The sequence below is a fragment of the Nelumbo nucifera genome, chromosome 4 (genome assembly GCF_055504915.1).
Source record: "Nelumbo nucifera cultivar China Antique chromosome 4, China Antique-T2T, whole genome shotgun sequence".
Lineage (NCBI taxonomy): Eukaryota > Viridiplantae > Streptophyta > Magnoliopsida > Proteales > Nelumbonaceae > Nelumbo > Nelumbo nucifera.
In genome coordinates this window covers 29,542,898-29,564,395 of record NC_142652.1, presented here as the reverse complement: position 1 = coordinate 29,564,395, position 21,498 = coordinate 29,542,898, and the positions used below count along the sequence as shown (strand labels likewise).

General features: G+C 37.1%; 1 protein-coding gene across 1 annotated transcript in view; it reads right to left on the bottom strand.

Annotated features, from left to right (window-relative positions):
* The window catches only part of LOC104613330 (DEA(D/H)-box RNA helicase family protein), a 40,584-nt gene that overhangs the window by 13,669 nt on the left and 5,417 nt on the right, over positions 1-21,498 (bottom strand). Inside the window, exons 2-11 of the mRNA XM_010281108.3 lie at positions 17,688-17,839; positions 17,512-17,599; positions 14,903-15,148; positions 13,285-13,380; positions 9,280-9,468; positions 9,002-9,161; positions 8,793-8,923; positions 6,268-6,435; positions 5,900-6,172; positions 3,027-3,221 (exon numbers count right to left, since the gene is read on the bottom strand). Of these exons, the coding sequence (XP_010279410.1) occupies positions 3,027-3,221; positions 5,900-6,172; positions 6,268-6,435; positions 8,793-8,923; positions 9,002-9,161; positions 9,280-9,468; positions 13,285-13,380; positions 14,903-15,148; positions 17,512-17,599; positions 17,688-17,839 (1,698 nt within the window). The remainder of the gene's footprint in view (positions 1-3,026; positions 3,222-5,899; positions 6,173-6,267; positions 6,436-8,792; positions 8,924-9,001; positions 9,162-9,279; positions 9,469-13,284; positions 13,381-14,902; positions 15,149-17,511; positions 17,600-17,687; positions 17,840-21,498) is intronic.

Sequence of the window (21,498 nt, the reverse complement as noted above, 5' to 3'; positions counted from 1 at the left end):
ACTACATCCTTCTTGTCTTCCTTCCTCCTGTCCTTCTCTGAATCACCCCCTGATCTTGGTGTAGCCGCTACAAAGGTTGATGTGGGTTGCATCATAACCTTCCTTCTGGTCTCTTCACTATGTACAAATGAGTAAGCCTGAGAGAGAGTCACACTGTCTCTAGTCAAAATCTGCTGCCTCACAATATCATATTCTGAGTTCAGTCCCGCCAGGAACTCAAACACTCTGTTTGTCTCGATGTGCCTTCTATGGGTCTGAGCATCTTTGGGACTCTCCCACTCAAGAGTCTCTAAGTGATCAATCTCGTGCCACAGGGACTTCAAGGTAGAGAAGTAGACCGACACCGGTTTCTCTCCTTGTTTAAGGGTGTTCGCTTCACATTTCAATTCATATGCTCTGGCAACATTAAGGGGTTGGGAGTAAGTTTCTTTCATAACATCCCATATCTCCTTAGTTGTCTTTGCCCACAAATAATTCCGGCTAATATGAGGCTGCATAGAATTACACAGCCATGTCATAACCAAGTAGTTTTCTTGCATCCACTTGGTATATGCCGGGTCTCCCTTGGAAGGTTCTTTCATATCTCCCAGGAGGTACCCTAATTTACCTCTTCCACCAATAGCCATCATGGCTGATTGGGCCCATTCCAAATAGTTTGATCCATCAAACTTTACGGTCGTAATCTGACTACCCATCTTAGAAATACCACCATAACTGATGTTCCCAAGACTGCCTTCTGCCTGAATTTTAGACTCCATTTCTGTCAAGTCTCAAAACAGCACTTGAATCACCAATCACAATCAAAACAGTATAGGCCTGATCTGTATTCTCAGTGTATGTGCACAAAACCGAAATAATTCTGATCTAAAACCAACTAGCCAACACAGCAGTAGTTGTCTGTAGATCTCTAACTCCCTTAGAACTCTGAGAACAGCTTTAAAAAAAACTGATATGCTAGGGAAGGTTAGGGTTTTAATCAGTCCTGAAAGGAAGCAATTCAGTCGCACAGTCCAAACTATATGGATGAGCTTGCAGTAGGGTTTTAATCAGTCCTGAAAGGAAGCAATTCAGTCGCACAATCCAAACTGTATAGATGAGCATTGCAGTAGGGTTAATAAGAAACCCTAGAATCTGATCGAACCTACCAATAAACTTAAGAGTAGCTCTAGGTAGATCACAGGGTTCAGTCAAACACTAGGGCTTGCCGCAGATCACTTTCAAACCCTAGAGTAGAGAGAAACACAGTTCGGCCAGGGTTTGCTGTAAAACCCTAGTGAATCGAAGAGAGAAAGAACTAGAATGGTTCAGCCTTCCCCTCCAGATAGGTCCAACCTATCTTCTCTGATAGAACTTCTCTTAAAAAATAAACAACTTATAAGGAAAAAATAGTTCGCTGCCTTCTAGGGTTACCTAAACCCTAGTCTTCTCTAATCCTTCCTGACCACCAACACTCTGCAACCCTAGCAAGTTTCCAACAACTACTAGCACCTCTGGCGATCTCCAAGAATCAGTCTGCGAACTCCTCCTTTTAAGCTTTCAGTCCTAGGGAATTCTCATGTGGTCGGCTGGTATTAGACTCAACCCTAACTTGGCTCTGATACCATGTAGGTTTTCGAGACTGCTATGCAGTCTTGACCACTAAGAGATTTCAGGTTCGATGAGAAGAGAAAGTGAAGAAGAAGTAGAAGAAAGAGTGGTGAAAGAGCAGTAGAACACAGATTTTGAGGAAAAGAACAGAATGTCAAATATTCTGCCGCCGCCACTTTAAGTTAATATATATAGGTTATGCTAGTTACATGAAAGGACATATCTGCCCTTGGTGTTTACATCATAACTGCTAACAAATAACAAACAATATAAAACTGAAACTAGAAATAACAGAATAGCAAAAAAACCACAACTGTGACTAGATACATTCTACCCTACGGACAGAGTGAGACCACAGCTGTGGGGCCCACATCAATGTTCTCTACAGATCTATTGCATACACTTTATTAACATCGCCAAAACATTTGGACCCTATTCAGCCCTCATTTAGCCAATGTGTCAACCAAAGAATTTTCTGGTCTTAACTATCAAAAGAAAAGAAAAAACAGAATTTATTGACCTTGTGAACCATGCATAGGTAGTTAGAAAGTCCTTTTCCAGTCAACTCATTAACCTCATAGAATTCCTATATTACCATGAACTCTCGGTGGTGTTTCTCAGTCATCCCAATACCACTTTGGAGGCCAGTTCCACCATTAACTTCTCAACCTCGGTTCCTACAAGACTCTGGACATTTCAGCTATAGTGGGGCCCCCAGAGCCTAAAGGGCCTAAGTAAATGGATAATATCTCCACAAAACCATTTCTGGAAAGTCCACGAATAACTGATACTCCCAGGTACGACATGCTGCACACAATAAAGTCATACTTAATCTGATTATGACCTTGAGGATGCCAATGCAACGAAGGGGATGATCTAGATTTAGAAGAGTGAGCCACACGTTACCAGTTCCTAAGGACATCATCAGTAGAAAATGAAGAAAACATTTGTATTCTTTGTTACCAGTTCCTGAGAATACCATCAGTAGAAAATGGACCAAACATCTCAAATTTTTATTAGATGATGTTTGACTGATGTTTTGACTAAATAAGGATTTAATAGGCAATAGTTATTTGGGGCTCAAATGTAAAAACTTGTAGTGGGGAGATAGTGGAGGCTATCTCTCAAAATTTTTATTAGCTATATAGACACAACCTCTTCTAGTATTAGCTTGTTTCATTAATAAAATGAGTTATTTATCAAAAAATATATACACAAAGAGAAACTATACAAAATATACAACTCATTGATGAAATGACAGAACCAAGGAGCAAAGGTTAGACACAGTTTCATATGCTCATAAATTGTATATGTAACTTCAGAAGAGCCAGGTACAGTTAATCACAACACAAATGATCAACAAGAATAGAAAAAGAAAGGGACGCAAATGATCAACAAGAACAGGGGGAAGAGAGAGAGAGAGAGAGAGAGAGTCTTACTTGTCGAGCAGCAGCCTTTGAAATCCAAGAAGGAAGCAAACATGGAGTATTATTCAATGCATCATATGATGTCTCTTTTGCCTTTCCACAGTCGACAACAAATACCACATCATTAATGGTGATACTTGTTTCAGCCATATTGGTTGCAAGTACTATTTTCCTAACACCATCTTCAGGATTTTCAAATATTAACCTCTGGATGCAAATCAAACAAGTCAACCACAATGTAAAGGAATATCAAGCAATATATGGTTAGCGAAAACTAATCAAGCATATGCACAATTGACATAAAAGAAAAGCATAATGCAAACAAAACACAACAGATAACCACACTACAGTCAGAATTTTATCTGATTGACTACAGCTTATTGTGAAGAAAGAAGTGAGAAGGAAATTTTCTTTGTATCAAAAAGAAAAGAGAGAAATGTATTGATGTATAGTTTCTCATTCTATTTTCTTTTTCTTTCTCATTCTTGTACACTTGATGTAAAAGAAACGCAAATGAAAAGTTCTTTTTAAGTACCCTATTGTTCTTTTCTTTTGTTCTATGCATTCATTTCTCCAAGTCAGAATCAAAAGGTGTTATCTACTTTCTTGTGGAGATGTAATTAAGGGGAACAATCCGTATGATTCCCTGAATGGGCCTTACCCAAAATAATAAAAACTCAATCACTTGATTAAGTGAATTATGTTGCATGAGAATTTATTAAAATTTTCATACCAATACAAATATGCTCCATCTCCAACTGGAAGAACAGCCAAAAGATAATGCATTGGATCAAAAGTTTGAAGGCTTTTGAACCATCCTATAAGGACAAAATTGTTAGAAATTTGCAATTGGTGGTTTCTTGGAGACAGTTTTGGTTCCATATTAGCCATTAACTCAGGGCCTATAGGTTTTGGGAACTCTACAAGAGCTGAGTTGCTGGTGTAGTACAAGTACTGCAGCTACCAAGATCTCTAAACTTGAGATAACTATTAGTGGAAGGAGCAAGAGTCGTTGTGGACTGGCTAAAGGGAAAAGAAAAACCTAGTATCAGGGTACAAGCAGAACGGTACTATCAGAACACCATCAAGGAGATAAAGGACTTTGGTGAGAGAAATAGAACCAAACTTCTTGAGGATGAACAGGTCAGTAAACACCTTGGCAGATGTACCACCCAAACAAGGGGTAAATAGGGAACAGTTATTTTGGGGACTGGTGGAGAATGAGATGTAAAAAGTTAAAGTACGTGTTAGGTGGCATATGTCAAACTATAAAGGGATGTTTAACATGTTTGTACATAAACCATTCTTTCATCGTCCAATAAAGTTTAACAGTTGCTGATCAAAAAGAAACAAAGAAAGAAAACAAGTAAACTTTTAATGTAAATGTTGAAGAAAAAACAGAAGATTTGCTGACAAGTCACCAAGGCGATGGAGGCCCTGTCCCAGTTGACAAATAGAGCAGTTGATAAGGGTTCCAGTTCCTTGGAAGATTTAAAACTCAGCAGCTCAGGGAGAATAGGGGAACCATTACAATATGCAGATGACCCTCTATTCTTCATTTCAGCTGAGCCAAGTCAGCTGCTACATCTCAGACTCGTGCTGCAATGGTTTGAGGCGTTCTCAGGGTTGAAGGTGAATTTATGTAAGAGTGAGATTACTCCAGCTAAAGCTAAAATTATATGGGATTACCACTTAATTGCAAGGTCGGGAACATCCGACCACATACATGGGATTAAAGCTAAAATTATATGGGATTACCACTTAATTGCAAGGTCGGGAACTCCGACCACATACATGGGATTACCACTTGGAACAAAATGCACAGCTAAAGCCATATGGGATTCAGTATTGGAGCATATGTGTAGAAAGTTAGAAGCCAAATATCTTTCCATGAAGGCAAAGAGCCAAAGACTACCTTGCTGAAAAAAACTTGATCTCAATTACCCATATATTTCTTGCTTTTATTCCCTTTTCTCAGCTGGTGTTACAAGGATTGGAAAGGATTCAAAGGAAATTCTTGTAGAGAGGTTTGAAGGAGAAGAAAATTCATTTAGTGGATTGGTGTGGTGTGTCATCTTGACACCCATGCAGATTGTACTTTTCTTTTTATTTTAATAAATTTCTTCTTTACTCTTCAAAAAAAGTGGATTGGCACACGTTTGTAAACCTATGGCTGTCGGGGCCCTTGGAATTAAAAATTTGAGGCTAATGAATTCAGCCTTGATTGGGAAGTGATTTTGGAGATTCAGCACTTAACCCCAAAGTCTCTGGAGGCAGATTATTGCAGAGGAATTTGGAAAAAGGAACTTCAACTGGGACACAGGGATAGGTGATGGGCCCTATTAGCTGCTTGATTTGGAGGGGTCTGGGAAATTTTCATAGCAGCTTTATGCAAGGAAAACAGATGAAAGTAGGAGCAGGAGAGACAAAGCTATTTAACAATTGAGAAAGGGAACTGCAGAATGTCAGCCATCTGGATATGTTCTGTTGGGACATATTTTCACATACTAGTCAATGTGTATAGGGGAAGGGTCCTGTACAGTTACTGTATAAAGCCAACCTGATAGTGCATGCACCATAGAGATATTACATTGCATCTATAGACACTGAAACAAATTGAAAAAAAAAAGAGAGAGAGAGAGAGAGAGAAAATAGCCAACCAATATGGACAAGGCACCTATGGTTTGAGCTAAGTAAATGGCATGTGACCCTCCAAAGAAGGATCATTAGCATATGCAATTTGAAACTTCCCATAAATAAAGATGGTTTGATGTTTAAAAAAGTTATAATATCTTTTGAAAAAAAAATCCAACTTATGCAATAGAATAAATACAGTGATATGAAGTTAAATCATGTACTACAGTGAGGGAACAATATGTGATCACCTGCTCTGTGCTTGCCATTGAACCATGGCATGCAAGCAACTGAACTCTACTTGGGTCTCCCAAAAGAGGATGAGCCTGAAGTTGCTCCTTCAGAGCATTTATGTCATCCCAACCAGTCATAAATACCAAGACGGCACCAGGCCTTTCTTTTCTACATATATGGCAAAGAACATGTTCTATAAGGTTAAAACCTAAAGAATCAGGATTCCAACAGTGCAAAGACTCCCTTGTCTGTAGGCTGTACTCCCTAAAATCAGCAGCTTCAAGGGCATCCTGTTACAAGTTTAAATTAATCAAAAAGAAGAAGATGGAACGAAAGAATGAAGCAACACCAACAAAGAAATTGCAGGTCACTTCAATCAATATACCTCAACAACAGAAGCAATTTGGCTCTTCCTCTTTCTGAGAGCTTGTTTTTGCATTTTCCATGCCTTATCATGACCATAATCATCAATTTGGTTGTACTGTGTTAACCTGTACCCAGTCATTTCTAGAACATTCTCTAGAAAATGAGTTCGTACTGGATAGGTAAATCCCTGAAAAAAAATAAAACCATAAATGTTACAGATATAAATTCAAGGTACAATAAAACAACAAATTAAAATAAATGCTTAAGAATACCAAAAAAACTAATGGTTAGTTTAAAAACAAAAAAAAAAAAAACTTCACAAAAGCGTAAGCTAAATAATTGCTAACAAATACAGGCTACAGACAAACCATGAAGATCAAACAAAGAAAATCAAAACAATTTATTCCCCTCTATCTTCACACTGGAAGCTTTTTAAAATGGCATAAGTGATCAGAGTTCATCAAATATGTGATAGGGTGGCTGTTGAATGAGGGTCATCCAAAGGTGGTGATAGGGTGGCTGTTGAATGAGGAGGGAGCAATGTGGAGTTACCGGAATAAAATTAAAAAGTTTAGATGGTTGAGTAGAAGCATCCAAGTCAGAATTCAATGGATACAGACTACAGAAATCATCTAACACCATGGATGATGCATTAGCAAAACAAGGGGTGGAGCAAAAGTTATTTGTTTTGGGATAAGATGTAATTATGTGATAAGGGCAAAGGTAGCATTGACTACCTTTTGTAATGTATGGATGTACATCTTGTACACTTTTGCTTCTTATTGATAAAAGTCTACGGTACTTATCAAAAACGGAAAAACAAAAAAACAAAAAAAAAACAAAAACAGAAAAACATTCATTCTCTTTCCATTGATATGAACTCCAAGAAGTTTCATCCACAATTTCTAAATTTTAATGTCTTTCCAAATTGAAACAAATAGGCATAATCCAAACAATAAAATCCTTCGGTCAAAATGGAAGATCATGATACACCACTGACACTCCCACCAAATCCTTTGAACCTTTCCTTATACTTTGTTTTTTTATATATTGATACTTTCTTTGAACACTTGCTTTCTTCTTCTTTTAACCATAAGCCTTAACTCAAGATTGGATCCTTAATTAAAGACTGAAACCCTTTGTTCAGCCAAAATGTTGAGCAAGTAATAAAGAAACTTCTCATGAAGCATCTCTAAATAAACCACTTTTAGAGATCACCTTGGACGAGCCATACGGCCCAAACCTGAGTTTTGCATAGGCTGAAACCCTATGCAACCTGAACAAAATCCAGTCTGATCCCCCCCCCAAACACACACACATATATATATGTTAGATGAGTAAACAAGTACAAATGAGCCCAATACAAATTATCCCTATTACCCCTTGTTTAGCTAACCCATCAGCCATAGCATTAGTTGTTCTCCTAACCCAAGAAATTGTCAAGTTTATGTTCCTGGTTATCCATTTAGACTTTTTCATTCCATCCCTAAAACACCATATCATAGACTCTGGATCGTTCAGCCATCCTATCACCAATTTTGAGTCCCCTTCAATCTCCACATTTGTTAGGCCCGTGACACTGTGACAACACTTGGCACTTGGTATACACTTCTTGTAGCATCTTAGAGATGCTCTAATTCTCAAATCAACATAAAAATCTTGGCACTTAGAACACACGAAAAAAGGTATCACAAGAACAAAGAGTCCAGACTTTAATTCTATTATTTTTACAATATTTTAGATTATGTAATTAAACATTATTTATTACCATGTCCTAGTAACCAAATTTTGAGGTTGATGGGTCAAACAGCTAAGACCAACATTGGATAATGGCCTTTTTACGTGTTGGAAAGCTATGGACATCTGAATATCTGGCACTTGTGCCATGTACCAGCATATCAACACTTCTCAGCTTGTTATATCTTAAAATAAAACAAAAATTTTGCAGGATTTGATACACCAAATGCTTTCCATAAAATTAGAATGGGGAAAATGCAAAATAAACACAATAATAGGCAAGAAAAAGGATGGTAGACACAGGGAGGAAAGCTATAAAAATTAATTCAAAGAAAGCAAAAAGGAATTGCCTCCAGTCATTAATGTGAGCACCAAGTCATCAACAAATATGCATATATGGGATTTGCATGCAAGTATTGTAGAACAAAACTGAGGCACTAAAATTGAACATGTGAAATAAAAAGGCACAAACAAGCATCAATAACTAATTAAATGGGATTTGCTTCATCAGTAAAAACCTGATAAAAGGTACAGGCTAACTGAAATAAACCTTAAAAGATAAAAAGAATGACAATATAGAAAAGCAAACACATCCATAAGCTAATAATTTGACAGAATAAAATGCACACATCATATGCACTAAAACTGTACCTATCAAAGTATCAAACACAACTGCCAATAATTATTCAGACAACCAAAAAGGTAAAAACCTATATAATAATTTATTAGTAAGGTTAATTATGAAAATGTGCAATTGATTGCTTTTGTACATATAAATGATGCTTATCTTTAGCATCTCAGACTTACTGGAATATGTAGCACTGGAGCTCCTCCAAAGTAGGAAGAGAAAAGGTCTGCATTTAGAGTTGCACTCATCAAAATCAATCTCAAATCTGGCCGACGAGGAAGGAGGTCTTTTAGGACAATAAGCAGGAAATCTGGCATTAATGCAAACCACTGTCAGAACTCACATCCAAATATCCAAGAAACATAACATGAATTAAAGCCATGAATACCTTCATTCATCCCACGCTCATGAATCTCATCCACAATAACATGAGTTACACCTTTCAAATTTCTATCAACGAGTAACCTCCTCAGCAGGATGCCTGTAGTACAGAAAAGAAGACGTGTGTCCCTCCCCTTCATACCCTCTAGCCGAACTTTATAACCAACCTTCCATAAGAGAAAAATGAAGATATAAGTTCTTTCTTCAATATGTGAATGCTGAAAGTGTCCGAAAAATAGAAATATTTATCAAACACTCTAATAATCAATGAGAGCAGAAACCCACAGATTCACCCAATTTCTCTCCTCTCTCTGCTGCAACTCTTTCAGAAACAGACATGGCAGATATTCGTCTAGGTTGAGTACATATAATACTACATACAGCTCCACGGGCAGCGTCTATCTCAGATTCTAAAATGTATTGAGGAAGTTGTGTGGTCTTACCACAACCAGTTTCACCTGAGATGATCACAACCTGTAAATCATCATAAGGATTCCACCTATCATTACATGTACAAAATCATCTAGTGGAAAGGAAAAAAGAACACAAGTAGGCAGTGTGTGTGTGTACGAATCAACCACAAGTGATATGAAATCAACAGTAAACGCTAGATAGGCTGGGAAGGCAGAAAATATTCATGCAGTTCACCCCATGTGGTTAGGATGCTTTCTTGAATCAAGTTGAGTAAATTTTAAAAGAAGAAATATCATGTGCCTCATAGAGCACGGCAACATGCCTAAATTGAGACACAAGTTACCACATTGGAAAGCTGAAAGTCTGAAACTGATCTATGGTAATTGGTGGATTTCACATGGACTTTTGACCAAACTATCTTGTAAATAATTGTTGCTACACATAAATGCCAACTAAAAGCATCTCAGCTCAGAACCTAATTCTAAAACACCACTTACTCTAATCCAGTAGCAGCTGCCCGGAACCAGACCAGACGGACTCAAGGTGTTGGAGATGGAAGAAGCTGGGCAACTTCTCCATTAAATCCTTCTACAAGCAGAATTGCAATGTTGAGAACTCAAGTTTCCCTCAGTCATCAGTCTGGTTACTAGACAAATGCCTAAACAGGGACAACCTACTTACTTAGGAGAGGTGTACCCTTGCAATCTGAAAGTATTATCCCTCAGCAGAAAAGAGAAATTGCTGTGGAGTATCATCCCAGTAGCTATTTCATGGGGTATCTGGAAAGAAAGAAACCGAAGGAGTTTTGAATCGAAATTTCACAGTAGAAGTGATCAAGAAAGTGTTGGGAACTGTTCACTCTTGACTGGCTGCAACAGAACTATTTTGTAATACACCCCATCATAGTTTTTTTGAGCTCGCATCATTGATTTTGTAATGTAGTGCAGGCCACTATGGCAATGCTAACACTTCCAAATAGTGACTCAGTGTACATGGCTATACTTGTACATGATTTAAATTAATGAAAACAATACCTCACCTTTTTCTCAAAAAAATGGAAAGTGGTAGAAAGGAAGAACCAATGCATGGTGGAAGTTTCCAGAGGCCTACTATTTCATATGAATGTCTGATAGTTTTGGGGGAGATGCAGTTCAAACTGCAGTTTATTTGATAAATTGATTGGCATCCAAGGTGCTTCAATATCAATCCCCACATCACCTTCTTGTCCTCGTGACCCTCTCTTGGTCTACCCTTAAGAATCTTTTTTATTTTGACAGCTTTTTGTACAACTTCTCATTGTACAAAGGACCTTTTGCTTTAATTCAATTATACTTTACCTTTCCTCAGAAAAAAAAAATGATTTCATTAAAATTAAAGAAGAATTACACAGCAGAAGAGAGGTAACCTTTCTTACCTCTCCTCACCGGAATTAATTTTATAGTACAGGTTACAATTCTGCCCAAAACATTTGATTTCTTCCCACCCCTTGTTTCACTAGAGCATCAGCAAAAGCATTAGCAGTCCTTTTAACCCAGCTGAATTTCATTTCCATATTTTACCCTTAAGTCTTGGTGTACTTGTTTTGTACAGAATCCGAGTCATACTTATTTGAGTCTTGATCTTATTTCTATTCTTGCCTCTATTATTCCTATCACTAAGTTTAATGATATATCAATTATAAATCTTCAAGTGTCACCAGGTTAGACCCGTCCATGGGCTGGGCTTCGGGCCTGACTTTACACTGTATCGGGCTTGGGCTTCGGGCCGGGCCCATTCAAATTTTGGCAAAAGCCAAACCCGAGCCCGGCCCATGAACAGGTCTACACCAGGGGAAAGAAAATTCTCATATATTTGCTTTTTTTATCATGTTTGTTCCCATGACAGACAGAAGGAACATAATTTCCTCCTGTTTTTCTCTTTTATTCTTTTTACTCCTTTATTGGGCTTAAGGGGCCATTTGACAACATCTGAAATGGCTGAACTGAATGACTTAGTCAATAAATTATTAACTTTTTTTGTTTGCAATGCAATTTCATTTGCAGCTATTTGGCTTTGGTTTTTCTCTTTGCTTGGGTGCAGGTGGACTTTACCAATGGAGGTTAATATGCAGCTATGCTATTTGATCCTTCTTTGCTTACTTGGCCAAAAAAGAGGGGAAGGATAATGTGGAGATGTGTCAGAGCAGCCTTGATTTGGACCATCTGGGAAGAAAGGAATGCAAGAATCTTCACAGAGAACGAGAGAAGTAAGGAAGAAATCAGGAATTGTGTGATGATTAGGGTGATCCATTGGACCAAGACCTTAGAGTCTTTTGATGATATTTGGAGGTTGTTTGGGTACCACCAATTGAAGGTTTTGTTAAACCGAACTTTGATGGGAGTAACCAAGGTAATCCAGGCCCTTCTGGAATAGGAGGGGTCTTGAGAGATGGAGAAGGTAAACTTACTCTTTTCTGGCCCTGCAGGTGTGAACCCTTTGCACTCCCATAATCAAAATTTGCATGAAACCATTTGCACTCCCATACTTATGCATCAGTTTAAATGAAATTACATGCCAAACATACGACACCTAAGGTTGTGAATCCCTTCAAGAATAAGTTATTTAGCAGAAATTGGGTTGATTACTATACCCCTGAATATATTTATTATTGTATCTGCCAAAAGGCAAACCAATAAGTCATTCAGTTTCATCCACTTCAGCTGTTATCAAAGTGCCCCTAAGGATTGTATACTCCCTTTTTCTTCTAATAAAAGTAAGGTCAACTTGAAATTTTCTGACTAAGGGGCCACTAAATAATGGCTGAATGCCTGAACTGAATCGTTTATTATTTTTACTTTTAGTGAATATGCCATTAAGTAGGGAGCACGGTTGAGGTTTCAGCTTTGTCATCTCACATATGGGGGTATTACAGAAACTTTTCCTAAATTTCAATCAGATATTCGGAAAATATTAGGAAATTTGTTAAATATTAAAAAAAATATTAGAAAGAATATGAAACTTATAAAACTTAAGTAAATGTTAAAATATGTACAATCACACACTCAAAACCTAAAAAAATAGAATCTGTTATATACAAAATGTTCTGAAAGTTGTAATCGTACCATTTTTTGATAAAATGTAGTCACAACATAAATAGTAGAGAAGGTTGAACCAAATTAAATCATTAATAATACTGAAAGTCGAATTATCAAAAAAAAATAGTATTGAAAGTTGTAATATTGCTTCTGCTGTTTAGAAAATGTCATGAAATTAAAAATACATAATGCCAAAAACTTACATATATATAAGAAAGTTACTTTACCCTATTTTGAATCCACATCCACCCAGTATTGTTATTTGTTAGTGTTGCCCATTGCACCAAATTGAGCCATTGCCCTGTTGCAGTGCCACAGTGTCATAAAATGGCTCTGGCAACTGGCAAGGAAACTTCAATATAGCACTTACTGCTGGTGGCATGGCAAGTGTCATAATCATTATTAATGGTGACCACTGAGAGCAGCATATTGAAATTGAAAAGAAAAATGTTCTTAGTGTGTATACATTAAAGTTATTTGCATTGTCAATATACAAATAGCATTTGCACATATAATTTGTACAGACAAATAACCAATTTGCATTTTCTTTAACATAGAAAACTGATGAGGGTGGGCCTTGGCGTAACAGTTGGGTTGCACTGCAACCTGGGTGACCAGGGTTTAAATCTTGGAAACAGCCTCTTTGCATATGCAGGGGTAAGGCTGCGTACATCGATCCCTCCCAGACCCCGCATTGGCGGGAGCCTCGTGCACTGGGCTGCCCTTTTTAGAAAACTGATCTTCTCCATGGATTCTTTCCATGTTTTCATGTCTGAATCATACCATTAACATAATGACTAACCTGATTTTGTGAAATGTCATTCAATAATGCATCTCTTTCTTTGTAAGCAGGAAGACTTCTACGAAATTCTTGCATCTTTTGACCTTCCGGAGATTCCTGCACAAAATTAGGTGTCAAAAAAAAAAGGTTTTTATTTTATAAGTTACAACTATAGTATATAAAGAAAATTAGAAAATATTGGCTGTCTAGGTAAACTTTGATGGGTGCTGTTTAGGTAAGGTTGACTTTTAGAAACAGCCAGGAAACATAATGGCTATATCCTCAGGTCCTATTGTCCATGGAAATTCCACAAGAGAAGAACTATTGATCGTCTTACAAGGTTTGAGATTGGAAAAAAATTCTCTTTGTGGAAGGGGACTCAAAGGAAGTAGCTAGTTGGTTTAAAAATAACAACAATGGCTAGTGGCATTAACACACAGTGAGACAAACAAGACAGTTAGCCATGGAATGACAGCAATATTCACATGGGTCCATAGATCAGTCAATAGCTTTGATGTTGCACTAGCAAGGCAAGGGGTTAATAGAAGAATGTTATTTTGGAGGATGTATGTAATTGATTACTTCTTGATCGTGGATTAGGTAGCTGGTGTTAACCTAAGCTAAGAGAGGTTTTTGGCACACTTTGTACTCTAATCCATTATTTTCCATGTATCAATAAAGTTTAGCATAACCAATCAAGAAAAAGAAAATTAGAAAACTAATAGGACAAAGTCATGAATATTATATAGAACTCAAATAACACCTGCAGCCATTAAATTAAACACACACACACACACAAGCAAACAACAATGTAATGAGCAGATACAGTGTTGATTAAAGGAAAAGAAAAAGAAAATAGCAATTTACTAAAATAGTGGAACCATGGTTATAAACAAGAAGAAAGGTTGACAACCAATACACAGAGGGGGGAAAGGAAAGATTGATAATTGAAAATATAAAGTAAGGAACCCAACCACTCATTAATTTCCTCCTACGCTATTGTCACTTAAGCGGTGAAAAGTAACACAAGCTCTAAATTAACCAAGGTGACAAATAAAGGAGACATAATATATATATAATATATTATATATACCATTTACTAGGAGCAAGCATCACAAGAAGGTAAAAATGTCAGAAGGATCAATTCTACAAAGAAGATTTTAAGAGGAAGACATATCGAAGTAATTACAGGAAATTACATCCAGCTCTAGGGAAAAGGAATCAAAAGAGATTGACATTTCCGGTAGAAAAGAAAAATACTATAAGGAAGAGGAACAAATATTGGATAGAATAATAATAAATCATAAGCAACCCAGGGAAGATGTCTGATAATTATTTCTGTCCAAAAAAGAAAAAACAAAATGTGTACATAAAGTATGTCAATGATATTTTCGAAGTAAAATATAAACAAATTTCAGTAGGAAAATATGAAAAAAAAAAGGTTCTTCTTCAGTACAGTTGAACTGAAAAACTTGACTCCATAATACACTCTGCATTGATTAAGTGCAACCCACCAAATAAAAGAGACTACCTTACAGTAAACTAAGTCCAAAAAAATAAAGAAATACATGACAGGTTCATTTAATTACAAACAAGATGGCACTCTTTGAAATTTGTCAGGACTCAGGGTAAAACAAACCTGCCAAGCTTGTTGCTGATTACGCAGTTGCAAACTTCTCCGCCTAAGGATTTTCTCCATGACAACACTAGTTGGTGCAAGGGGCTCATGTTGCTCAAAAAGCCCTTCATCTGTAGCAATACTGCCACTGCTGCTTGATCTTGAAAAGGCAACATCTGAAAAAGTACCCTTATTCTTATGTTTCCGGTAAAGGTGCTCTCTAAGATGAACATCCACTCTTCTTTGCAAACCAAATGGTATCACCACCTGTCAATTTATGAGAATGTCAAAGACATAATAACAGTTTCTAGATTTAAAAAACAAGAAAGTTTTACTTTGAAAACCATAAAAGCAACCATGACCTAACTTGAAATTAAGAAAAAAGATATTTCAAAGAAGAATAATAGAGAAAGAGAGAGTACAATGTTACTGCAAAAATATTAAATAATGATGTCATTGCTTAGTAAATGAGAGAGAGAGAAAGAGAAAAATTACAATGGGAGCTGGAAAGGGATGTAATTGCCAAAGTAGTAAGGTGCTTTGGAGTTGAAAGAATTTCATCCAATCAGTCACCCTTTAAGTGTCTATAAAATCATTCCAAAAGTGTTGTATCATAAGTAGAAAGGACTGCTTCATAATATTGTGAGTTCAAAACAAATAGCATTTGTGGAAGGAAGACAAACTCTCTAGAGAGGGATTTGATAGCAGAACTGTGTTGATTTGAGGTTGAGAAGACGGAAGCAAGGGCTGATATGTATGTAATATTGATCTTGAGAGGGTATATGATCATGTTGAATGGAGATTTCTTTAGCAAGCCTTACATTCCATGGAATTTGAAAAAAACAAGTAATTGGGCATTGTGTCTCATTGGCTTCATTTTCCCTGTTGGTAAATAGAGGTGCAACTTGGGCAGACTTGGGTTGGGTTTTTGTTTAATCTTGAATGGGTATGGACCAAAGGTCTGGGTCCACCGCAGTTTAAAGCCTTCAACTTGGTTTCAGGTACCCAAGTTGCACCCCTATTGGTACATGGGTTTGGATAAGGTTTTTCAAGCATCTAGAGGCACTTGTCAAGGTGATACTGTTTCCCCTTTATTATTTGCTTTAGTTATTGAGGTTCTTGGTAAAATGATAAGATTTGGAGAGGATCTGGGACCTACTGAAATATTTAAAGCTGGTCCATTTATCCAATTATTTCTCATTTAAAATATGCTTATGATATTACAGTTTTTCTTAAGACATCAACAGAAAAGGCTTGGACAATTTTAAAAAATTTTGGAGGATTTTCTGGTCTTAGTGTTAATCAAGGAAAAATTGTTTGATTGGTATGTGGTTAGCTACCAAGGGGTGCTTGATGTGTGAGTGTGTGTGAGTGCATGTATCATTTTTTCACGCATTAACAAAATCTATTGTTACCGATCAACAGAAGAGTCTTTGATTTGAGCTGGAGAGATCTGCACGATTTGCTTGAACAAAGGCTTTGCTTCTATATCACAACTAGCTATGTTGGAAAGATGGAATATAGATATTTAGCTATTTGATTAGACATCACATTACTCTAATCTCTAATTAAAAGACCCTTATCAAGTATGGTGTTTCAAAGAGACTTCTTAAGGGATAAGGAAAATGACTAAAGGTGGTAACAAGGCTGTGGGTTAGAAAGAAAAGCTATATGGAGAAGGGTTGCCATATGCAAATATGGTGTAGCAAGATTTGATTGGGATACTAGGGAGATTTGTCATTTCATGGGGTTTGTGTGTGGAAGAGAACAATGAAATTTCAAGAGTTTGCAGGGTATACAATATAAATTTCTAGTGGGAAAAGGTCTAGAGTTAAGAACTAGGAAAATGAGTAAAGTAGGGAACAGAAGCTTTGTGATCTTTGCCTTGACTATCATTTAAGTTTTGAGGGCATTACTGTTAATCAGTGCTTCAAAAGAAGAAGAGGTTATTAGATTGTATAGTATCCCTTTTAACATTGTACCTTTTTTATTTTATCTTTAATAAAATTTCTTTCTTTTTACCATCAAAAAAGATAGGGAGTTAAAGGAGTACATCTCTTTTCTGAGCATGCTGGAAACATCTGAAATTGACCCAGGCACATGAGATGCTAGTCAGTGGAAAATATGTACAGATGGAAAGTTTTCTTTAAAGTCCTTTTATGGTACAGTTATCAGGAACTAAATGGAGCTTTTTTTTTTTTTGAAAGTGGTATGGAGCACTCCAGTTCCACCTATGGTTGCTGTGGCTTTCAGATGACCAGTTTATGCTACTATGCAAGTATGCATAAGATTTGAAGAATATTTCGTGAAGTATTTATTCATTGCAAGGCTGCTTCTTTTCTCCTTTCAAGAACCAAAGGCTCCAAACAAAATTTTTCAAAAGTGGCCTGTATTTCCAGGAGGCAGAAGAGTAAAAATCTTATGGAGCCTTAATTATGTTTGCAATACGTTGAGGTATTTGGAAAGAAATAAACCATTGTATCTTAAGTTGCTTTTATGAATTAAGTTGCAATGTTCTATTTTCTGCTGCAGTTGTGATGAAAGCTCTTTGCTTACCCTTGCACGATTCTTTTTATAATGAAATTTCTTGTATTACTGTCAACAAAAGTACCAAGTAATTAGAATAATACCTCCCTCTGTGGACGCTTGTTATCCAAATCAGATCTGTAGTTCGGCAGTGGAACCTTACTAAAGACGACCACTTTTTCATATTGACGACTGCCAAAATTAAATTAATTTCAAGATCCAAGACATTGTATAGACAAAAATGCAAGACAAGTAGTTGGGACTAGAAAGTTTGGCATACCAATGTAAACCCATTCTAGTAGCCAATGCTGAAAGGTGCTCAAAATCCCGTCGGTCCTTTTTCTCTCTTGATACCAATTCTTGCTCATCTTTATTGCGCAGAAGCACGGTTAGCTTCCACTTCCATTCATCAATGTTATCAAGAGTAGAACCCTGAAAATCAAAATAAGGAGAAACATTAGAGGTTTAACAAATACATCCTTCATATAAAACAATATAAGCCCAAAAGTAATGACAGGCGAAAGAAAACCACACGTAAAAGAAGTAAATCCTAATGTTAATTGCAGTGTTATAAAAGTATCAACTAGTTACAACCAGTTGGTTGAGGGTCACACTAAAGGAATCATTACTCAGTCAGTTGATACCCATGATGCAGAAGCCTAAGGCAAATATCATATCTATACAAAAAGGAAACAGCCACCAAAGTCTAACAGCAACCTAGTCTAAACAGCAGGTCAAGAAATGGACCAAAAGCTAACTTAGCAACCCTTTCTGCCCACCAACAAACAGAACAACAGTTGAAACAATAGCAGCAACTAACAAAGCACCACCATTAAGACCTTTTTACCTAAAAACCAGCTATAATTTTAGACAAAAACAGCCCATATCCAATCACAACAGTGAATTAACCAAGTTTTTATGGATTCAAAATTCAGGACAGCTAAGATTTGTCAACTTACTTAGAACTCAGTTTCTTTATAAAAACATGTCTACAGGCTTAATCCTAAAATTATTGGAAAGATAGATTTTTACTTTAGTTATTTGAATTAGGTTCGAGTTTTCTTTTTTTTTTTCTATTCTTTCCTTTTTTCTTTAATCTAGTTAGGTCTTGAATTGTATATATTACTCCAATCACTAGTTTTGGTTACTTAAGTATTATTCCATTAGGTTGAGAAATATTTATATTGTGCTTTATTGTTTTAAAGGAGAAGTTTTATTGTTTTTAGGGAGAACAATAACATGATTAAAGGATAACTTAAAACCTGATGGAAAATAGGAAGCAAAGGAAGAAATTAATGATATGTGGTTTCAGATAACAAATTGTATTAAGAAAGTGACTAAAGAAATCCTTAGAGAATTGAAAAGTAAAAACATTAAGTTCAACAAACTATAAGAATAAGGAGATATTGCTACAAGGCATAGCAAGCAAGTAGAAATGGGGAGAAAAGAAATTTATGGAGATATAACAATGCTAAAAAAGCTAAGAAATCAGATCTAAATCATCAAAGATGCATAAAAAAAAAGGAGATTAAGGAGAGGTAAAGAAGGTTTTTATTTATTGGAAACGGTAACTTTCATTGAGAAACATACAATGCCAAACACTCTCAGCATGAGTGTTGACCCCATATTTTATCCCAAGATTTACAGTACAGCCCAAAAAGGATTTTCCCTTTGAGTCCCCTGCTTTGCCAAAGTATCGGCCACACTATTGGCTGACCTCCTTATCCAAATAAAGATAACTCCAGCTTCCCTTGCTAAACAATAAATCTCCCTCATCTGCTGTCTAAAAGTCCATTCCCCCAGACTTTTGGCCTGCAGCTATCCAATTAACAGCTTAGAATCTCCCTCCACTTCATAATTTTGGAAACCCCATTGCTTGGCCAGCCTCAGACCTTGAAGTAGGGCCATAATTTCAGCTCTTAAATAATCGCCAATACCTATTGGGCCAGAATACAGTGCTATTAGCCTGCCCTCCCCGTTTCTGAATATTCCCCCAACTCCCGAGGGTCCCGGATTGCCCAAAGAACTTCTTCCATCAAAGTTCAATTTTATCCTTTGGTGTGCTGCTGGTAACCATTGAGGCTAAGCCACATCCTTATCAGTAGAAATGTTTGCCACTGGCGACCGGCCTCTAAAAATGTCCTCCACTGAATAATCCTTGAACGATTCAGTTGATTTCAGCCAATGTATGACTTTAATAAGTATGTTATCAATGACTTGTTCCTTGGATCTTTTTTTCTCTTGGAAATTTCTGTTATTTCTCTCCTCCCATAATGACCAAAGGATAGCAGCTCTCATGGCTCTCATCATCCTACCTCTTTTCTTAGGTAGTCTAAAGAAGCTTGGTTTGAAAAGGCTTGCCACGTCAGAAGGAGGGGTCCACCTACAGCCAAACAAAGAGGAAAACCAATTCCACACAAAAGAAGCAAAAGGACAAGACAATAAAAGATGTGTAATTGTCTCCCCACAGCCCAAACAAAGACAACAAACATGAGGGGAAAGGCAGCAATTTGGTCTTCTTTTTTGTAGTTTATCCAGAGTGTTGATTTTCTGGAGTACTACCCCCCAACAAAAAGCCCTTATTTTTAGGGTACTGGGTTACACCAAACTTTTTTTAAGGGAAAAGAACATGCAATGTTAGAAGACTGAAGGAGGGCAGTGAACAAAGAAGCAAATGTAAAGTAGCCAAAGGATGACACCGACCAAATTTTGTTGTCCAAACAGGAATGACCCAGGTATATACAGAAATCTATCTTTAAGAGAGGAATCCCCAAACCAAACATCTTCCCAAAACCACACTTCATTGCCTACACAAGCACCATACCTGATATACGGAAGAAAGGAAGGCAATAAACCATGGATCGCTTTCCAAGGAGAAGACCAAGATGCCCTAAGGTCAAGACCAGCATCCCACCCATTATCTTCCATGTCATGAATACTCACAATCACCTTATGCCACAGATTATCTTATTCCAGGGGGAATCACCACAACCATTTTCCCAACAGTGCTACGTTCCTTAGTTTAATATTCCCTATCCCCAAACCCCCACTATCCCTACATTTGGACACTATCTCCCACTTCACTAGGCGATCCTTCTTTGTGTCCCCTGGCTCCCAGAAGAAGTCCCTCGTTAATTTCTCTAGTTGGTTGGCTACTTTAGTAGGGATCTTAAAGGTAGATAAATAGTACACTAGCAGATTAGTCAAAGTTGACTTTATTAGTGTTATTCTTCCCTCTAAAGAGATGTAATTCCTTTCCACACTACCAACCTTTTTGTGAATCTTTCCACTACTGGATACCAAAAGCTATCGGAATTTGGGTCCCCCCCAAAGGTAGTCCCAAGTACAATATCGACCAGTCCCCTACCTCACACCCCAACAACCTAGCAAGGTTTTCTACCTCTTCTCGACTCTCGCTCTTTATTTAATCCCACTACGCAGCTCCCTTTCCCCTTCACAGAATATAACAATATCATCTGCAAATTGTAAATGTGTAACCACCACCTCTTCCCTTCCAACTTTCCAACCTTTTATCAGATTTGTAACATCAGCCCTTGGGATCAAATCACTCAACACATCTATGACTATAGTAAAGAGGAGAGGGGAGAGAGGATCACCTTGTCGAAGGCCCCTTCTAGCTGTAAAGAAATCTCTAGCTACTCCATTGACTACAATGGAATAATGAGAGAAGGAAATACAACCCTTTATCCATTTACACCATTTCACTCCAAAACCTCTCAACCTTAAACCTTCTAGCTAAAAGTCCCAATCCACCCAATCATAGGCCTTTTCCAAATCCAATTTGCACACCAACCCTTTTTTCCTTTCTCCTCTTCTTTTGGTTTGGAGAGATCAAAGAGGGAAGGACTTTTTTATCCTCTCAGCCAAAACCTTAGAGATGATCTTATACATGCTTCCCACAAGGCCAAGGTAAAGAAGGTTTTTCTATCTGTAACAATCTTTTTTTATAACTTTGTGATTAAAGAATGGGTACATATAATACAACCGTGCTTTCAACCCCTCTTTTGTGTAGGCAAGCTCAGCTACCTATCCTCCAAAGGCTTCATTTTTATTTTACAACCCATCTTGAT